This window comes from Parasteatoda tepidariorum, chromosome 5, assembly GCF_043381705.1.
Source record: "Parasteatoda tepidariorum isolate YZ-2023 chromosome 5, CAS_Ptep_4.0, whole genome shotgun sequence".
In the NCBI taxonomy this organism is placed as follows: Eukaryota; Metazoa; Arthropoda; class Arachnida; order Araneae; family Theridiidae; genus Parasteatoda; species Parasteatoda tepidariorum.
This window is the reverse complement of record NC_092208.1, coordinates 13686846-13709676: the sequence shown is the minus strand read 5'-3', so window position 1 is coordinate 13709676 and position 22831 is coordinate 13686846. Positions and strand designations below refer to the sequence as shown.

The 22831-nt window shown below is 29.3% G+C and overlaps 1 protein-coding gene across 1 annotated transcript in view; it reads right to left on the bottom strand.

Moving 5' to 3' along the window:
- LOC107454047 (voltage-dependent T-type calcium channel subunit alpha-1I) overlaps positions 1-22831 on the bottom strand; it is a 345752-nt gene that overhangs the window by 73723 nt on the left and 249198 nt on the right. Inside the window, exons 4-5 of the mRNA XM_071181078.1 lie at positions 17370-17541; positions 4931-5213 (exon numbers count right to left, since the gene is read on the bottom strand). Coding sequence (XP_071037179.1) covers positions 4931-5213; positions 17370-17541 — 455 coding nt within the window. The remainder of the gene's footprint in view (positions 1-4930; positions 5214-17369; positions 17542-22831) is intronic.

Sequence of the window (22831 nt, the reverse complement as noted above, 5' to 3'; positions counted from 1 at the left end):
TAGTTTTTTTTTACTATTTTGTGAACACCTTGTTGGAGTGGTTTTTTACTCCCCTGTACACATTAAATTAACAGAATTAAGTTTCAGTCGTGTGTTGGCAACAGATATTTTTTCAGATAACTTCAGTGACGTCATTCGTGCATATAATTACGGAATCTGTATATAAGACAGGTATTTTTGAAGGTAGAGGTCACTTCATTATGTTGTTGTGTCCGGTGATGATGTACTATATTTTGTTAATCTGTACGCTAAGTAATTATTTTAAGTTGTTTGCTGTATGGAGGATGATCCGAAGACATGTCGTCACAATTCTGATCCTCTGCAGATAGGACAGCTCCTCCGCTTTGGTTGCCCGACGCCCAGGGAGCTAAGTCAAGCACTTTATGGTGGAACAGCTAAACGAGGACTGGTACCGCACACCCTCGGTCCCTACACTGAATGATCAAAGTGGTCACCCACCCGCTTATTGACCGCAGCCAGTGATGATTAACTTCTATCTTTTACTGTCAACCGTGTTTTAATGATATTTGCCAAACTCATAATATTTATATGTACTTAGTTGAATTCATCATAGTGCCAACAAATTTATAGCGAGATTTGCTGGGAAAAAACTAAAACATTGAAATTCGTTTCACATGTTCAAGTAAAAAAAAAAAAAAAACAATTAGTATGTTTTTGTTTTAATCAATTCCCACAGAATAGTAAATTAAAAAAAATATTGGTTGTATATTGTGTATGAAAATTTTTTCTGACTAATATGTACTTCTAAAACATACAATAATGTATTAATATCAATACAAATCTGCAGAGTATAAAAGAAACTCGACAACTTTGTTGAAGCTCGCCTTCCTTGGAATTCCAATCCAATCCTTCTTCGATGACACGTTTATTGAAAATTCAATTAGAAATTTTACGGAACAGAGTTTTAAGAAGGAAAAAAAACTGTCCCTTTAAAAAGAAACATCATTGTTACCTAACAACTTTAAGCTGTCGCCAATGAACTATCGAAATATCGAATGCCGATTCCTCTTTCAGAAGTTGAATCGATCGGGGAAGTGTGGACTCTCTGCGATTCTGGACAATAAAAAGGAAGACATTCTTTTTTCGAATGATGTTCATGTGGAAGCATGTGTTGCGTGTTTGGAAACATTAATTTTTTTTTTTTTGTTAGTAAATGTGAAAAAAGTACTTGGTTTACAGGTGATTGTTATTTATCGTTTATCTATTCTAAAATTATCTTTCCAATAATACATTGTCAAAAGTGCTTTCTAAATTCGTCAATTCTTTTGCAGACTGCTGAATGAGTTGGTCTTAATTTAAGCAAAGATTTGCATGATTAATTGTTACAATATCTCGTCACTCTGAATGTATTTCAACAGCAGTTTACTGTTGATTTATTTTTTGTGTTATCTATATCGATTGGTTTTAAATAAGTCTACAATTCACTAATTTGGTCATCTGATGCTATGCCAATGAATTAAAACTAGTTTTGTGAATTTAAATAATTGGTTGCATATGAATCAAATAATAATAACACATCACGCTTCATTGTTGTGGAGATTGATTGCGTTTAAATAAGTCTACGTTTTGCGATTATAATTATTTCACGGCATATAAAGGAATCAGTAAAAGTTCATCATACATAAAATGGTGCTAATATTTTTATGCTGCATATGCGTTTAATTAGCGAATTTAATGAATGCTTATCAACAATAGTTTAAACTGATGCTTATTTTTAAGTGTCGATTCGTTTTTAAAAAGCTTACAAATTTTACGAATTTGATTATTTGATGCCATAGCAATGAAATGAATCAATGTTTTGAGAATTTAATGAATCAATGGCACACGAAAGTAAATAGTCGTGCTTAAAATTACGTTAATTTTTTATGCTGCATAGATTGTGTTCGAAAAAAAATCTACTTTGTACGAATATAATGATTTAATGGCGAAAAAGAAAATAATAAAAGCCTATTATACTTAAAAATGATGTTCATTTTTTGCACAGTATCTATTGATTGTGTTTAATTAAGACTCAACTTTCCAATTTAATGATCTGTTGGTAAATTAATGAAATAATAAAAGCTTAGTGTTGCAACTTTAAAGTTATGGACAATGTACGTCTTGAGAGGCTCGAATCAATGGAAGAAGTGATTTTGGGAAGTAGAAAGCTCTCATTCTTTGAAATAACGTTTAAATCATGTGTTGCGTGTTTGAAAAAATTAGTTTTCTTGGTCACAAACGTAAATGATTACTAAAACTACTTTTTTAATAACATTTTCCCTAAGCGGATTCGCTGATTCTTTGCAAACTGCTGAATGAGTTGGTCTTTATTTCAGCAAATATTTGTATTTTTCAGCTATTTGTTCGTGCCAGATTGTGTCAGTCAGAATTTGCATCAGCAACAATTATTTTTTCGTGTAACAGCGTTCAAATAAGTCCACAACGTAAACGTCCATGCCAATTAAATTTATTGCTTAATTTTTAGAGTTGCAGGCATCAATTAAGTTTAAATAAATTTGCTCTTCAAACTTTTAATGATTTGATGGAATACTAATGAAATGATAAAATATTTAAAAGGATGCTTATGCAGGCAGGTGCTTTATTTATGTCGTGTCGTATTAATGTCGCTTTATTTATATCGCATAATTACTTATGTCGCAGCTGCACAATGGACTATTGGCGACGATCTGGGAAACATCCTTGAGGATGATCCAAAGACAAGCCATCGCAATTTTGATTTGGTAGACCGACGATCTGCGCGCGAAGTCGAGCACTTTACAGTAGAACAGTTCACCAAAGGCCGATGCCACGCACCCTCTGCCCCGACGCAGACTGATCAAAGTGGTCACCCATCCGCTTACTGACCGCAACCAGTGATGCTTGTCTTTGGTGTTCTACAGGGGACCGTGTCCTTATGATGATTCCACTGTGGTGGGTGCTTATGTAAATTGATTGCATTTAGTTAGGTCAAAGTTTTGAAAATATGATAAGTTGATGGCATACCTTTAACTTATTTAAGCATATGATGATTATTCTATTTTTGTGTACTGAGATTATATTAAGTCTGTGTTTCGAGAATTTAATGAAAGGTTACATTTCAATGAAATAATAAATGCGTGCTTCAATTTTTTGTGGTTGTCTTTTCTTATATAGTTTGAGATATATAATTTAAAATTTGGAAACATAAAAGAAAATAAAAACAGAGTAAAAGAAAACTTCAAAGCGTAAATTTAGCATCATTAGTATAATTTAAAGTTTAGCAAAGGGAAAAAAATGAAATCTGATCTTGTGTTCTAAACGCAACATAAATTTTTTTTTCACAATATGAATTTTTTAATATTTTTAAGAAGAACTTAAATCTTAAATTTTGTCTCTGGAAAATATAAAGGAACCTATGAATGAATTAAATAAAAAAAGCCATAAATATATTTTTAATTAACATTTTACGTTTTTATATATTTAACGAAGTAGGTATTTGTATAAAGAACGAACTTAAAATATTATTTTGAAACATTAAGCTTTGACTTTTCGTGTATAAAACTGTAAAACACTTAGTGTTAAAATGCATAATTAGTGCATGCTACTTGGTTTTCTTCCAGTAAATATACTAAATCTTCAAAACTCCGTAAATATGATTTTAAAATTTCCTTTTTTTGTTGTTTTCAAGTACTTGAGTTTAATATTTACCCTGGCATAACCGTTGGAACTCAACATTAAAAGGAGAGTTTCAAAGAAATGGTATTTATTTCGCTTCTCAAAATTAGTCAACTTGCACATTTTAAAATTATAAGCCGAGATGAATTTATCTGGCTGCTAATTAAATTAATGCATCTAGAAAATTATGAGCAGTTTCATTCATTGAGGCTACAAAATATCATTTGCAGAAATCCCTCAAAGTAAATGTGATTACTGTAGCTTTCATGGAATACTTTCAAGTGTATATTGTAATTTTATTTAAGCAAGTTAAAATTAATTTAGAAAATTAACTTGCGTAAGCTTATCATGAATAAGATTACTTTCAGGTTGTTTATTCAACATAATAAGCTTTGCAATAATAAAGTTTAAAAAAAAATATTTACCAGAAAATTTTTATAAGAAGTGAAGTATTAGAATTTTTTTCTCTCATTTTTATTAAAGTGAAACTTTTAAGGCTGCTCTTATACTTGCAATTTATAAATTATAACTATCCAATATACAGTCTAATAAATATCTATATATATAGATATGTATATGGCGACAAAGAAGGTTCTTATTTCTCTTTCGCATTGGCAACAATGGTTAAAATATCTAGCATGTGCATTTGCGTACACATTTAAAAAAAAAAGGTTAAAATCCTTATTAGTAACAGAATTTACAATTCAAATTGAGAATTAGTAGCATTTATGGTTCTAGTATTTTCACTCATTCTAGATTTTATAAGTAGCACTGATGATACGATTGATAAGCATCTTAAGTATGCTAACCATTATTATTTCGAACCACAGTTAGTAGCTTTAATTCTAATCGTTAGTAGCATAACGGATCTAGCTATTGTAACTAGAATTGGTGATTTCAATCACTAATAATAATTACAACCAAGATTTGAATCCACATTTTAAAAATGATAGTTGAATTCCTTATTAGAAACAGAACTTACAATTCAAATTGAGAATTAGTAGCATTTATGGTTCGAACCATCTCTTGTATCCTCGCGCATTCTAGACTTTATAAGTAGCACTGATGATACGAACTATTATAAGTATCTAAATAATGTTAGCCATTATTAGTTTAAACCACTGTCAGTAGCTTTTATTCTAATCGTTGGTAGCATAACTGAACTAAATCTTGTTAGTAGCACTGTCAGTTTAAATCATTATCAGTGAAGACATGAATACATATTGAAACTGATTAAAATTTTTATTAGAAGTGGAACTGACTACTAGAAACTTACCAAAAATATGGCTACCCAAGCTAATCCGATGTTATCGAAAGAAATGGCACCCTGGAAAGGGTTCCTGTCACCAGGGCGACAATTAGTGTAATACTGGTTCCAATTAACACAATCTTCATCGTAGGGGGTATTATCACTGAATGGGGCAGCAGATGCGTTGCACAGCATGCCGCCATGCTTGGAATGCGGAAGATCAAGGCAGCGATGGACGCCATTGTCTTTCTCCAGACTACAGATGTAGTCCTTGTCTGCTTCAGGACTCTGGTAATAGGTGGAGATTGGACTATCGAAAGAAGACACAAAAAATAAAACAATTTACCACCATAATCTTAGAATTTAATTAAGTTTTCCGATACCGTAATCAATTAAAATCATTGATTGTATTTATCAGAGGTAAAACTGTAACTGCTAGCTAAGCTTGAGGGGTGAATATTAACGACCATGTCGACCTTCATCTATCAAAAGGTACCTCAAGATAGAATCGAGTTAACATGTCTTATATACTAGGGAATTGGTATTTAACATTTATGGTGGTAGTTATTCTACAAGCTTTTGGGAACATTATTTACAAAATATTGGAATCACTGTGATTGGCAATATGCACTATAAGATATTAAATATTACCTAGCTTTTAAATTTCGTTTATTTCATTAATTTAATCATTCCTAATACTTTTTTTTAAATAAATAAATCATTTAAATATTCTTAATTCAATTTTATAAAGAGCGAATGCAAAGATTTCTATTTTTAATTAATATAACTGATAACTCTTTATTTCACTGCAAGTGTATAACTAATTACAATTCAATGTCGAAAAAATTGAACATCAAAACCTATTTTTAACCTTTCTTTAACCTTTAAAACCTATTTTTAACCTTTAGCATATTCATTACTAGGTTTACTTTAATTTCCAGCAAACTATTTGGTCTTAAATCTTCAGCCAGATTATTTAAATATTAACATGAGATATCATAAGGTTGGCTGAATTGGCGTTTCTTTTGGCGGTGTCTTTTTTCGATAATGCGCCTATAATGGATATCTCCTTCCTGTCTTACAAAGTGTTGATTATACTACTTTTAACTCGATTTTTGATTAGGCAGGATGTGCGAGATTTATCTCCAATGGCCTGTCCTTGATCATTTCAAGCAAATATTAATATTTTACTGGATATGTCACTTGGGATAATATTCTTTTTATTTTGCATCTCGAGGTTTGAAACGAAATATAATTTTTATTATGATTTTTATTCTGTTTTCACTTTCTACTTCAGAGTTAAACCATCTACACCTGCAGTGCCACAATCTTTCCACTATAGGTGTGAACATGGTTTACAAAAATGATAGTATTAAACACTGCAACGCGTTGAAACTAATTTCAATTAGAACAGTTTAAAAAAATATTGGCATCACCTATTTATCTTAACACACCTGACAAAAATTTATATTAACCACAGTCCCTGGTCAAATTATTAGACGTACTATAAGATTCTATGTAAAATCTTAATTATAAGATGATACACTATACAGCTTTATTGTTTTTACGCCGCTGAAACCGGTTTGCACTTGTTTATGTTCGTGTATCAATGGGTTGAATTAGACGATATATTATATAAATTCGACTTTTGGATAAATTAGACGATATATTATATAAATATAGAATATTTATTACATCAGGTATTATATTATTGTATTGTAATAATTAGATCAAATTATTAGACGCACTGTAGATTTTTAATAATTACATGTTTTGCACGAGTTTGTATTTATTTTTCACTATTGCATTACAATGTTAACCAATTGATACACTAGCGTAAACAAGTGCAAACCGGTTTCAGTCACGTAAAAACAATAAAGCTGTAAAGTATCACCTGATAATTAAGATTTTACATAGAATCTTCGAGTGCGTGTAATAATTAGGTCAAGGACTGCATTGTGATTAGATTTTGAACACCTGACATTAGAATAATTTTTATGGCAAAGAACGTTGGATAACTTGAGACACGTGACTATAGTTCAAAACTCATAATAATTTCTTAATGATGCAATATTTTTATCATAATATTTTTATCATTTTATGTTTTTTACCCTGTACATTATGATATGGATTATTTTTTTATCATAACTTACGACATTTACCTATTGATTTTGGTTCAGTAAGACTTTATTAAAATATTCCATCACAATATAAAGGAATTTAACGAGATAACAACTGTGATAACAACAAGATAACAAGGTATCAGCAATTTAACAACTGTGTTTACTAAATCATTTATCATTTATATTACTAAATGCATAGTGATTCTCATATTGCTTCCAATACATATTAGTTATAAGGATGAAACATAATTGATATTTTAAATTTAAATTATTTGTGCGTGTAGTAATTTTAACATTATCATTTACGACTTTGAAATTTGCCGAAATCTCGTAATGCATTATTGTTTAACCAAGAGCCTACTGAATCAGAATTAATTAAATTTAAAAGTCAGATATAGTCCTTAGGCTAATGGAATCTTATTGCAAGTCTAAGAACAAAAGGTTTTATGAATGAATTTAATGGAAAAAAGAGCCCGGAGGATGTGCTGATAAAAATGAAGAAAGGTGGTTGTTTTAAACAACTCTTTGTTTTCAAAATTGTTTTCATTTTTAAGATGTTAAATCGACAGAGGAACAATGAGAAAGAGTGATAGTTTATAAATTTAAAGCATGCGTTTTTACTTAAAACGTTTTCTTTTTTTTTTAATAAAAAAAACATTAAGTTTATTAGAAATTTTATATGAAATATTACTGGATAGTAAAATAAATCTTAATAGAAAAAAAGGCTTAATAGTTAATATTGCTACTTAAACTAGACTGTGCAACGTCAATTATAAATAGAAAGCTTTTATATTTAATAAAAAAATCTTTTCATTAAAAACACTCCAAGACATTTTTTGTAACAAGAATAACAACTTGAGATTTTCTAATATCACATTATATATATTTATTTTAGTTATACTTTTTTCCATAAAATACAATTTTTTATAAATTTTAAATAAAATAAATAATACTTTTTTTAAGTTAAACTTAAGAGAATTAATAAATATCAAACGTGTAAACAGGTCTTTTAATATATATATATATATNGTATGCTGTTTTTTTAAATTTTTATATATATATATATATATCCGTTGTTGAACAGCCGACCCAATTTTTGGGTTTACGACTACCAATGTTCAACTCCGTATCCTTGTAATTTTGAACCAATCCAGAAGACAAGGAAACTCCTGGATCAGTACCCCCAGAGGTTTTGATTTGTTATGGGAGCACGAAGGACTTTGCGACTCGACAGATTTAGCGTGCAACAGTCACCATTTACTACAAGGGGAGTCTTCGGCCAGTCTGGGATTAAACCCATGAATTCTTGGACATGGGTCCAGTACTCTACCAATCAGGCTATCCCACCCCTGTGTAACAGGGGTTGATCAAAACAATGTAAATACTTCTATACCAACTTCATGTAAAGAAAATTCTTTTAGTAACAAATATTTGAAAAGATTTTACATGGCAAAACTGTTGGATCAATTTCAAAGATCATGCTTGAAGCTCTTCGAAGTTATTTTCGGAGTTCATATCTACCAAAATTACCGTTGGAAGTCAATTGTTTCTTTCAAACTTTAATATCGGCACTTTCAAAAACATTAAATAAGATTGCGATATTTGTATAGGAAGCTTTTTTAATTATAGTGGTATCGAAAAAGTAAATTAACTTTTAATTTCCTAAAATCATTTTGGTCGATGTAAATTTTTACATGGGTAAAAATCTTCAAGCATGTTCTTTTAAATGGTACAAACAGTTTTGCGATGCAAAATCTTACAAGCATTTGCTTCTTTAATAAATATATATATATATATTTTTACATTGAGTTAACATTTTTTTAAACTAAGTTAATATAGAAGTACAGTTGGACTTCCATGTAACGAACACTTCCATTTTGCTTCCAAATAACGAATGTGAATTTTCTATTCAACGAACTTTTCTTTGATGTCCACCTTCCCTATTTCCCAAAATATGTCAGAACATTTCAAAATTGTTAGCACATTTTATAGGGATAATGACCCTGAATTGATTTTTGAAGCCAAACTCTTCTGAAAGCAGTAAACTTGAAACTTGAAACTTGAAAGCAGTAAAATCCCTTTCCCTTTTTGTTTACATTTCAAAAGAAAAACTCAAGACAAAATTAAAGGATTTTATCAGTAGCAATTAAAGTTAAGAACGTGTGTGGTAATGTATGTTTAAAATTACTTTTATAATGAATGCAGCTGTAATTTTGTACATAAATTTAGCTTTTTTTAGTTGAAAATGTATATAGCATGATTGGGTAACACTGGATAATGTTTTGCTCCATTCTTGTACATTTTTTTACGGTTAAAATTTATAAAATGAATAGTAAATACTAGTTTACAAGGTAAAGGTGTCTCAATTGCTATTTTAACTATGTCTAGTGTTTATGAATTTATAACCTGTTTTGAGTTGCTTAACTATTTCAAAAGGTGATTTTCAGTTTAACGAATTTTCCATATAACGAACTTTTGATCGGGATTTTGTGACTTCGCTAAATAGAGGTCCGACTGTATTTCCGTTATTTTGTTCAACCCCTGTGACTCCCGTTTCATAAACACAAAAAGTCCCAGAAACAACTTTGGTTTATGCACTTTTAGTAAGAATTCTAATTATGTAACACTATTTAATTAAAATTATGTACGTAGTAGGAAAATTTCTTATTTATAAACTAAGTGAAGACTGTCAATATTTCCCCGGTTTTTTAAAGTCGATATACAGCAAAAAAACTAATACATTTTTGAACGAAAAAATTAATCGAGAATTAATTAATTGAGAAAAATTAAAAATTATAAATTAATTTCAACGAAAAAATTGATAATACAAATTAAATACTTACATTAAAAGACTGCTTAATTAAATTTTTGAAATAATTGTTTTCTTTAACTACTTGAATAAAAATTTTCTTTATATTTTTTAACAGGGGTGAATATTTTTAACATCAACGTAATTAAGTCACGTAACGTAATTTTAAAAGCTGTGATGTCACGAACTTTTGTTGAATTTTTAATTCATGGAGAATGTATAATTCTTAGGGCTTATGTAGTATTTGTTAATTATAATATGTAAAAATAGATCATAGTATTTTTGAATATAATGGAATAGGATTAACATTTCGACATTTTATTTTGCATTAAAAATGTACATTTAAATATGAAGATTAGTTATTAAAACGCATAACCTTTGGTATAATGATTTGGTATAACGATTTGGTATGAGCGTAGATATTACTTGATAAACAATAATTTCTAAAGCTCAATACAACTTCCTGAAAAGATTTTTCTGCCTACGCTATCGCATAATTAAACAAGTATAATTAAGTACCGTTTTTATCTCTCGTTAATTAAAACTTTGATACGACATAATTGAAAAAAAAATTCTTTGAAAATAACCTACTGTACTACTCAAAATTTGACTTAAGACTTGGAAGAACAGTTTCCTTTTTTTATTTTGGATCGCAGAAATTTAATTCTTTCATGTGTTAACTGTACTTATAGAAGATATTTTTGTATTAAGCTTTATAAAAAAAAGTATAATAATCAAAAAAACCTTTATTTTCACGAAATTATGAATATCCGTTAAGTTTTATTTTTTTAATATAATTTTTATTTTTTTTTCCAAAATTTTGGTCACAAATATTATTTGTGAAAAATAATAGTTTAAATGTTTCTGAATTGCCAAGGAAAAACCTTGACACATTTAACACAATTACAAGTGCATAGATTTTTTTTGGCAGTATTGAATACGAAAAAACAATATGTAAATATAAAATAATTATTAAAATTGGCAAATAATGTACCAAATGCAACTTATGTTAATAATGCAAATACACTTCATATTAAATCAAACTTTTGTTAGTAAACACATTGATGAACAGTAAACATTTAAAAACGTATACAACAAACAATATAAAAAAACTGCAGATAAATACATAAGCAACACAATAAAAGTGATTAATAAATAGCCTGAGTTATTACTGTTTTTAACAAATAAGAGAAACTTTCTGTTAGTTGTCTTTTAATGTACTATAGAAAAGTTTCATTGATAGCTTTGAGATTTTGTTAGTAACAAATATTTTTTGTAACTGTTTGTTTATGCTTAGAATGTAGTCAGGCTATTTATTTCATTTAATTAATTTAATGATCACGAACACTTTACAAACTTCCGATCCACGTAAACGTTGAACAAATATACATATCATGCTTTCATTGACGCACATGCCTGTTCGGAGGAAAGAGATAGTATCTGTTACGCATGCCAGTCACTGTTAAATTAATCACTGTTAAAATAGCCAGGCACCAAGCGGTCACCATTAATTGAATACAAAACCAGAAATGCTTTAGAATTGCTGTCTGTTTTTATAACCTGTGTTAATTTCATTTTGCATCCGTATTGGAATTTAGAAATAATGTTCGCTACATTTCAAAAAAAAAAAAAAGTCAATTCTAAGTAACTGTTACTAAATCACATATATCTCAGATAACAGAGAAGTTTCATTGGTCAAAAAATAATTCTTAACGTTTCCCGAAATATAAGTTCTTCCTTATTTCGCCTACACTTGCTGTAAGAATATTAATCGACTAACTTTGATAAAAAAAAAATAGTGTTTAAAGTAAAGAGCGCTAAACGCTCTTATATTTTTTTTTAGCGACAGACTTTGCCATGGAAGATGCTGAAAGTTTCTTATTAACGTAACCCGGTGGGCATCTGTGCATAGTTCGTTCACCAGGAGTTGGCACTTGACTCCACCACCTCGTACTCTGAGTTCATTTCAGCGCAGGAGTAAGAGGAGAAACATCTCAGCGCTTGAAATTGAGACAACCCTTAATGCGTGTCAAACGCAAACAGTGAATTCTAGTATAGCTTTCGTTACTCTAGCTAAATAAATGTATTTTAAATTTAAAAACTGCTGCTTTCCCAGCAAAATGTCTCAAAAGGGACAAACTATTTACTCAAAAGAGAGAAATATCATCAAATTTATGAATTATTTAACGTTAAAAGAATGCACATAAAGATTGCGAAATAAATATTTTTGTTATGCGATCGCCAAATAGCAACCTTGTTCAGGATTGTTCACACCCTTTACCCAAAAATAGCCAAATAGTATCGTCGGATATCACGTGATGTAGGCGGTGCCAGCTCCTGGTGAACGAACTATACTTAACTCACGGAGGCGAGCAACATTACCATGCCATAACAGCAACTCATTATGTTTCTGTACGAACACTTTTTTATGTGTCGTTGCATTTATTTGTATATTGCACTTTTTAACTTTAGCATGTGACTTTTGGAAATATCAGGGATTTAACTGTTACTTAAAAAAAGTCTTCATCCTATTTATAATTATTTTGAGGATAAATTGTTTACGACTAATAATTTACGATTAACTATTTTGTTACCGATTTTTTGTTTGTTTTCTTTCGAGAAAAACAAAAGTTCTATCGTGATAGATGTCGTAAAAGTGTGCCTTGTTTATAAGACAGATAAAAGTATGCAATTTTTCAAAAAAAAGTCTTTAATCGACACATAAAAAAATAAAAAAAACTAGATTTTTTTTAGTAGACTAAAAGGGAGAAAATAACTTTATTTTTGCCAATCTTAAACTGAAAACGTAGGACGTAATACTTTTGTAATAAACTTTTATAATAAACATTGTTTTTAGAAAGGGATGCACATGGTGTTTTTAGTTTTTAGGCAGACAAATGTAAAATGAATCTTTTTTTTAAAACTTTCATTTTATTTATTTATTTTTAACTTTGTGCCTACTTGCTTAAGCAGCAAAACGGCCAAAAGTTTGGTTGAGATTGATTTTGGTTGTATTATTTCGAAAACACTTGCCAATTGCATTCTGCTGTGTTATTGAAAAAGCAGAGAAAGTGCTTCACGATGTGGTTTGACAACTTTATAGCTAATACGAGGAAAGCTAAAATAGAATTTCAAAAAAAAGAGAAAAAAACTGATGGAAAAAATAATTTGGGGGGGGGGGGGTTTTTTNGGGGGGGGGGGGATTTTTTCAGCAATTAATACCGAAATACCAAATATATCAAATTATCAATTTTAAATTTTTTGACGCTTGTGTCAATTTTTCTATTGAATAACAGCATTGTAATCAGGCAAGAGCTCCACTAGAAATTTGAGTAGTATTAACTCATTGGTGATAATATAGTGATAAATTCTGCTTTTAGTGTTTAGGATTCTATAGAAAAATATCAGAAATTATATTACCCTGCTGTAAAAGGTTTTAATAAAGATTTAAATGTTCTATCTCAGTGGTTACCAACTAGCATCCCCCGGGCCGCATCCGGCCAGCGAAGCCTTTTTATGTGACCCGCGAACTAAAATATATTAGTCGTAATTTTTTTGCGGACAAGTTTCGTAAAAAATCTATATGAGCTTAAAATACTTTTCTCGTTAAAAAAAAACCTAATTTCTTCATTTCTGCGAAATTTAACATACCAACGGTGCAAAAAAATTTATTTCTCAGGTTTTGCATCCAGGAAAATATTTATTCAAATAAAAAATAATCGTGTATGTTGATCTTTCTTATTTCGTTTTTTTTTTGTATTTTATGAATATAATTTAGAATGTGCGTATCAGAAATTTTCTCGAAGAAATTCTCCGATTTATCTTTTCGAAACCACTCATTTTGGACGAAATTATTTGCATCTGTAAATTTTAAATTCAAAATGATGAACATTTTGTGTGTTATTACATAAGTTTTAATACTAACCTTTTTAAAGTTTTATATCTTAACAATTAGATATATGTTGCACATTAATTGTTTAATACATAGGTGCACATTAAAGTTATTGCAGTCAAAAAATTTTCATATGCAATTTTTCATATTTTTAAAAATCTACTTCTTATTTTAATTTAAAAATCTGACAGTAATATTTAATGCTCCTTCAAAGATAAAAGAGTTCTACAAAACTTTTGATAAACCTGCTGCCCGCAATTTGACAGGGTTTTTAATTGTGGCCCCCGGCCTCATGTAAGATGGAAACCCCTGTATATATCTAGTTTGCAAGTGCTCTATATTTTGATTACAAGATTCCAACTCACGAGCTAGTGAAAACGGTGTTGAATTACCCTTTCAACAAGAACCGAATTTCAGCAGGTTTTGCTGTTTTTTATGACTGAATTTATCTTGAAGGTTTTTTGCTTCTTTATTATTTATTTCGAACAAAATGTAGACACAGATTTATAACAAACAGCAATATGAAAACAGCATTTCGCGCAAAGCATGCGCACGTTTACACAAATATTTCATTTATAAAAATCTTACTTAAGAACTTTCACTTTCTCGTAGTAAATTGGAGATAAATACCTGGAATATTAAAATAGGTTATGCAAAAATGAAATCTGTCCCCTAGAGTTGTTTATTTTAACACCAGAGACAGCCAAAATAGAAAAATAAAATAATATATTATAATGAAAGCAATGCAAATTACAGAAAATGAAGCTAGATTTTAAGCAGGAATTAATGCATCTGTAATTAATAATGAAATTCTAAATGTATCCATATTTACCCATTTTTTGTCCACATAAATATATAATAAAGTTACTGACATATAATAACTATAAATTTAATATTAAAATCAAATTGAAAGTATTAGTGATTTTTACGGGAAGAAAAATATAACCGAAAAGACATCTTAAGTTTTTTTGTAACTAAATATTTACCACAATAACAGCTGTCTTGTGAAAGTACTTGTCAGAAAATAAATGCTATACAGGGTGTTCTCCAGTGACCACTCATAATTTTATTTTTTAGAACCTTGTCGAAAATATACTACAGCGGAAGCAAATTTGTATTCAAGTATTAAAAAAAACACAAAAAGGAAGTCGAAATCTAACGAATCGCTACTGCGAGAATGAATTGAGAGAAGAAATTGACTTTTTGAAACATCTATTAACCCTTTAACGATTATTTAATTTTCAAGAAAATGGTCATGAACGATTTTGCCAAATATACGTATTTGATTTGTTCTGACATCTAGTTTAAAATAAACTAACTATCTACAATTACCTTAAAAATGCCCTGGTACTGCAATCTGGTGCGTAAAATGAGAAATATAATGTTTTCTTGGCAAAAGAAATTAATTATTTTATTCTTATTGGAGCGTTACTACCGAACACTCCAGCCCGGAAATTTCACGAAAGCGAGAAATAGAGGGCAAAACCTCACCCCGTCATTTTCACGGGAGCGAGAAGGAATGGTTTAAACAATCAAACTGGTAGATATTTGCGATTTTAAGTAACTTCTTCGTCAGTTGGGATTCCTTAGATTTTGATAGCATTTTCGTTAAATATTAATTTACTAGTCTTAAAGTGCATTAATATTTGTTTTTCTTTTTTTGACAAGATTTCTAAAAAATTTAAAGGCGTTCTTTACAACATTGAAGTAGTGATTTCGGTAAATTTAAAATATGATTTCATAAAATAAGACTTAGTAAATTTGGAAATTACTTCTCTGTTTCTTTGAGCATGGCATCAAAATCATTTATTCAGTTAAGTTCACCTTTAAGTTTTTTAGTTTTTACTAAATATGTGGTAATAAGAACTATAGCTTTGAAAACCAGTATTTCAGCGAAACCGTTATTATATGAAAGGAAAAATTGTCACGTGAATGGTTTAAATACCGTAAATTTTGTTTTTATTACCAGAATTCCGTTTTTTCTTTCCTCCTTTTTTTTAAAAATTTTTTTTACCAGAAATGTCATTGCAGTACGGCAGTTTCATCAGATTACCATAATTTATTATTATTATTTTATAATTATAGTAGCGTGAAGAATTAAAAACGAGCATCTACATTTTATAGTTTTTTCTNTATTATTATTATTATTTTATAATTATAGTTATTATTATTATTATTTTATAATTATATTTAAATAATCCTAAATAAATGATAAATGGGATTTAATATATAAACTATATATTTTGTAGGTATAGCAAAAAAAATTTTTTTCCTGATACCTTTAATTAGTTTTAATTATATTTAGTTTAAAAACAGTTTGATTAATTTCTTATATGTTCAAATACATTGGTATAAAGTATCAAATTTGATTTTTTTCTTCATTTTTATAGTATTTTTTATTTTATTAACGTGGAATTCTGCATTGAATTTATATTCAAATTATCTATCTTCTAATACGATGGAGGTATTTCTTGAAATATTAACATTTAATTTATTAATTTGGAAAGAATATCGATAACGATACAAAATAATAAAAGATAATATGTTTCATTAAGGATTGATATTGTCAGTAATAAATCGCTGTCAGGAAAATGCAATTTCTGAAATTGAGTGGTCATAAAAATATTAAAAAATAATACTGTTCCCCTGCTTATCTCCCATTCCGTCATTTTTTTCCAAGTAATCAATAACATTTCTTTGTAACATATTTTGTATGTAATTTATTATATTAGAGTTCGGTGAAAAATTAAATAAATATAAAATAAGTAAAAGCTTTCCTGATTTGCTGAACAATAGAATGCTTACATTTTCCTAGTCGATAAAAATTGTTTTTTTAATTTATTTAAATACTGCAAAATTGGCGCTAAATTGAGAAATGTCAGAAATGATATATTTCGCCTGTATATTTGATCATGCAGAATAGTGGAAAAAGTGTAAAGAAAACACAATGAAAGCAACCTTATATTTTTAAAGATATGATATTTACTTCAAATTTCTGTAAACCATTTACAGAAATTTACGACCGCGAAACTATTACTGAAGCTGTAGTTTTCGATGAAAATGTGTCATTTTATTTGTTATTAGTCCTAACTACTTTGCACACGTTGGAGTCGGAATGCATGAAACAGCAGTTGCAGAACAAACAAAAAATATATAAATAGGGGGTATGGTCCCCTCTTACAGATAAGCAGGTCTTGCAGCATGATTTCATACTTGAAATAAGGCAGTTTATCATTTCCTGTTTCAATTTCATACCTTCTGACTCCAAAGAGTGTCACGCACGATCACGTGTGTGCATTACAATTGTTGAATGGTTATTTGCTTTGTATTGTATCAATGTATCGAATTTCATTCAAATCTGTCCACTAATTCTAGAGATAATCGACAAAGTCTGCAAATTCCCTTAATTTCTTACACCAGTGTAATATAAACGTAAGCAAGGCGCATTAGTCCATAATTAAAAGTTTATCAATCTATGCAAAATACATCTTTCAACAATTGATGGGATACATTTGCAAAAATTACGTGTTTATCTATACCTAAAATATTTGACATAATTGTAAACTTATCTATTTGTAAGATATATCATTTGTTATTTTAATCATAAATACTGATGGTGAGTAATCACTTGAGGGTACTCACTTGGGAAGGGATGTGTTGGGTGGGAGATCGATGTAACACCTCTGACGCAGTAGGCCAGCCCACAGCTGTACTCCCACGATGCCGAAGATGAAGAAAACAAAGAAACATAGAAGAAGGACATTACCCAACATCGGGAGTGTGTCCAGCAAGAGCATCACTAATATCCTCATACCTGCAAAGAATACACATGCATTATCATAGAGGACTGTATAAAATATATTTATATATTGTCTGCAACTAGTGTACGGTGTCCAACAAGAATATCACTAATATCCTCATGCCTGCAAAGAATACATTTATAATGCATTATCATAGAGAACTGTAGAAAATATATTTATATATTGTCTGCAACTAGTGCATTGTGTCCAACAAGAACATGACTAATATCCTCATGCCTGCAAAGAATACATTTGTAATGCATTATCATAGAGAACTGTAGAAAGTATATTTATATATTGTCTGCAGAAAATATAAGTTATACACTATTCGGACACCGTGTATCCGGTTCGGACTTAGCGTGCCATGACGCACATATTAATGTGATGCTGGTTCTCCTTATGCATCGATGACAGCCTGCACACGTCTGGGAAGACTTTCCACCAGTTTTTGATAGGTGGACATAAGGAATTGACTTCCATCACAACTGAAGTGAGTGCTTGTAGTGAGGAAGGTCGATTTGGCTGACTACGTAATCTGAACTCTAATTCGTTCCAAAAGTGTTCGATGGGATTTAGATCAGGCCATTTGAAGGGCCAGGCCAGTTTTTGAACACACATTTCGTCAAACAAAGTCTGCGCAAGCCTCCATGTGTGAATGGAGCAGTTATCCTGCTGGAAGAAAAATTGGCCGAAATATTGCCATAGAGCAGAATTCTCCAGAATATCCACATATATCTTATAATTCATGTTTCCAACCACAGGAACTAACGAACCTAGGCCGAACCACGAGAAAGACCTCCACACCATTATACTTTCACCACCATAACAACCGGATGTCGGGATACTTTTGGCCAGATAGTGTATGTAAGTTCTACAATATACAAATTATTTAATGGCTAATCATAAATGTGCATATAACTCTGAAATACTATGAAAAGATAAAAGCACTTGAAATTAAAGTAGCAATTTTTAAGGAAGAACCTACAGTTTTGAAAAAAAATAGCGAGTAAAAAGTATAAATGAAGGCATAGGTACAAAACATAAGAAAGTAATTTTTTTAACCCCTTAACGATCGGTTTATTTTCAAGAAAGCGGTCATAAAAACGCCTATTTTGCCAAATACACTTATTTGATTAGTGTTGACATCTAGTTTAAAATAAACTAACTATCTACAATTACCTTAAAAGAATCCTGGTTCTGCCATCTAGTGTGCAAAATGAGAAATATAATGTTTTCCAGGCAAAAGAAATGAATTAGTTTTATTCTTATTGACGCGATACTACTGAACGTTCCAGCCCAGAAATTTCACGGGAGCGAGAAATAGAGGGCGAAATCTCACAACGTCATTTTCACGGGAAAGAGAAGGAAGGGTTAAATACCTGAATACAAAACTTAAACTTAAAAAATACTAGAATTTTCTTTAAAATATGACAAAACTAAAAGCATTCTGTTTGTCAAAGTCTGTTGGTCCAAAATAAATTTGTTTATTTAAAAATAAAATCAAATAATGACTAATTTGGAATAAGTGAAATATTTCTTTAAACAACAGAATTGAAAGAATAACAACAATGTCAGAATTTTCGAGCACTTTGCACCATAGTTTGAATTTGCTGCTACCATAATATAGTATTTTGTTAAACTATATTATTTTACTTCTTAAACTCATTCGATTAAAATATTTGGTATTCGATTAAAATAGTTGGTATTCGATTTAAAAATTTGATATTAGATGTAAATATTCGATGTATGACATCCGAATTTCTCAATATCATGAAATATTTAGTCTCTCGTCATGGTATTGTTATCTCTCTGAATATTATTACTGTATTACGGAACGTATGTGGAATAAGTGATAATCCCTATGAAAAAGATGAATAAACACGTTTGGGAAAAAATTGGACGAAGCTTCAATTCTTAGTAAAAGAAAGACGAATTACCTAATGAAATAAATTTTATTCAACGATAAGCTGAAAAATAATAAAATTAAATTGTTAAAAAATATAGTAACATTATTTTTTGAAATCAAGAAATGAAATGAATTTGAATGGATATTCAGAAATCAAGACATTTTTCTTCGATTTCGTGAAAAAATGCTAAGAGCGAAAATTTCGTCGAAGTGTCGAAATAACTATCGTCACTTCCTCGAAGAAATGAATTTCATCAATTATCGGGTTATTATATTCTGAATAATTTGATAAAGAGCATTTTCTATTTTAGAAGTATATAATATTTTTTTTTCATAGAAATGTTATTAAAAATTAAAAAAAGAACCCCAGAATTATGTATTTATCAAATTGTTTTTTTTTAATAAATAAAACTCTTTGAGAAAGGAATTTAATAATTGGTTAAACAATAGTTTTGTTTACTGTTTGCAGCTACCATTTTATAGAACACTTTCGTAATTTAATTTCGAAACATTTTATACGCTATAAAAATGAGAAGCTTTTCGAAATAAATTTCTGTGTTATTTTTTTTTCCAATAATATTTCACTGTCAATATACAATCTTATTTCAAAAGTAATTCTAGTAGCAATTTCCTACGTTATTTTCTACTTCAGAACTATATAAAAACCTTTTAGTCTGATTTGATAAATATAAAAAAAAGTAGAAAAATGCTTAGTTTACAGATATTAAAAATGCGACTCTTTTTGAACGAAACTAAAGTTGGCAACATTTTGATTAAAACTTACTTTCAAAAGTAGATCCAAAACTGTTATGATTCTTTCTTGTTTATTCTTTTATTGTCGAGAAAACAATTTTTTACTCCTAAGATGTTAGCTACCAAATGAATTGTTATTTTCGCCTTAAGTTGTTTCGTTTTAATTTAACTGAGAGAAGGGTATGTCAAATTACATATTTCTATCATCATTATGCAGCTTTTTCATACAATAGAATAATTGCTCACTTTGAAGAAATTAATAATGCTTATTTAGTTATCCTATTTCATTGAAAAAAGCTTGTTTAGATGGTTATTTCAGATATATATATTAGAAATTAAGTTTTTTAAATACTTTCTTGTTTTCGGTTTGCTTTCTTGTTTTTTTTTTATATGTTTGAGTTAAACTTACTACCTAGCGTTATATATTGTTGCCTGGAGTATCTTTTGCCTTTATTATTTTGAGGTAAAATTGTTAAAAGAGTAATGTGCATACTTTTTTAATTTTCGTATTTTACTAGTATTTTAAGGATATATAAAAAAAAGGTGGTCATTATAGAATATTTTATAGAATGCATGATTCTTGGACATATTTGCTTATTTATTAAAATTCAATTTTATATAAGAATTATACAGTTCTTACGTGCCATTTATGTAGCTGTTACTGTACCATTGATGTGCTGTTTGGATTAAGTCTAATAGTATAACCTCTTACTTAAATATTACTTAAAAGACACTTCATTAAGAAGGCATCTTTTAGGCAATAACATTAATCACAGAGAGAGAAAGAGTTAGGATGAAGTGCTTTTCGAGCAAATATTAAGATTAAATATTAACACAGCTCATATAACATGTCAACCTAAATGCATGTTCACCATTTCTTTCATCTAACAAACGAAATTATAATTCAAAGTAGCTCTCGGGATATATTTTATTCCAGGGCTATAAACCGCGCAAGATAAATGGAGAACTTTTTTCTGGCATAACAATTTATACCTAGCTTTATTTTTCTACGGGGAGCGGTTTACATTCCTTCTGTTTAGTATTCAGAACAGGTGAAAAAAAATTCGTTCTTCCTCTATTTTATTTATTTATTTTTCAGTCTATTTTTCGTACCTTCATATTTTATTTTCGTTCGGGTAAGTTTGCTGGCTTTAAAAAAAGGATGTGAGCATGCTAATTTACAGAAAATTGTAAATAATATGGGGTAAAAAAAGGGGAAAATGCAATACGAGTATTTCATTGCTACTTACTAGAGAGCTTAACAATCTGCTATGGTAAACTAACCAGTGAAGGAACACTTAAGCTTCGCTTGCCTTTTAAAAAATCATATTAAATTCAAAATTCGTAATTTCAGTTAAATGACAGTGTCAACATATTTGTTACTAATTGCAAATTATGTCAAAAAATTGTAGAGAACTTACATAATATTGTTTTAAAGTTTTGGAGGTTCAAATAACAAGTAGTAAGAAGACCAAGTGAAGGAACAGCTCTTACCAGTGAATGAACACCCAGTAAAGGAACACTTAATTTTGGTTATTTTTTTAAGGTTTTTATGAATTTATAAGCCATACAAATAGCTAAAAACAAGCCTATTCTTGAAATTACAACATATAAATACTTGGAAAATGTTAACTTTTGTTTGTTATAATGAATTGAAAATTAAAGTGTCAACATATTAACACATACTGTTCATTCACTGGGAAATCTATGCCTAGTAAGGGAACCTGCCTGTTCCTTCACTGGTTAGAAGTTGTTTTTCGTATTTTTAACATACTTTTGATGCGGAACATCACCAAAGGTACAAGAAAATTAAAGTTTATCTTTTATTTTCATTAACTTAGAAAAAAGCCCAGTAAAGAAACACTTGTTCCTTCACTGTTTTTTCATCGTTTGGTGATCCAGTGAATAAACACCCCCTTATCTCAGTACTTTATTATGCTATGATGCTTTAAAAAAATAAAACTTAACTTCAATAACTATATTTTGAATTCTCCTTTTCACAGTGAGAAAAATAAAACTGTTACATGCCATTAATTCCACTTCAAGCATATAAATACAAGCTCTTACCTTTTAATTTTTTCAAAGAAACAAGGTGTTGCAGAGATAATAACAAATTCAAAATTTTTTCCAGAGAAGTCTATTTGACCAGGTAATCCAAAGCATTGCTAGATGACTTCCTATTGTTTGGCTATTGTTGCCAATCAATCTAAAGAAAAACTATCAAATTCTTATTTTTAATCAATATATATGAAATGTTCCTTCACTGGGTAGTGTTCCTTCACTGGTTGGTTTACCCTACTCACTAAATTTAAAATTTTTAAGCATAAAATGAAATGTGAGACAAATATTGTCAAGAATCTCTTTACTAATGAATAAAAAAATAGGCGTGAAAACATCAAGAAAGATATTTTAAGTGACAGTCTCTTGTTAAATATTTCCAGTAATTTTTGAAGAAATAATTCCGAGTCAAAATTTTCCCTAATGATAAAAAAAAAATATCGCTTTACTATTTATTAATACTGTACTTTTGTTTTCTTTACAATACAAAAGGATACAAAATACATTTTTGAAACTTATTTCATAAAGACTTGTATTCTTTTGTAACGTTATATTATTTAATAAGTATATATATATATATATATATT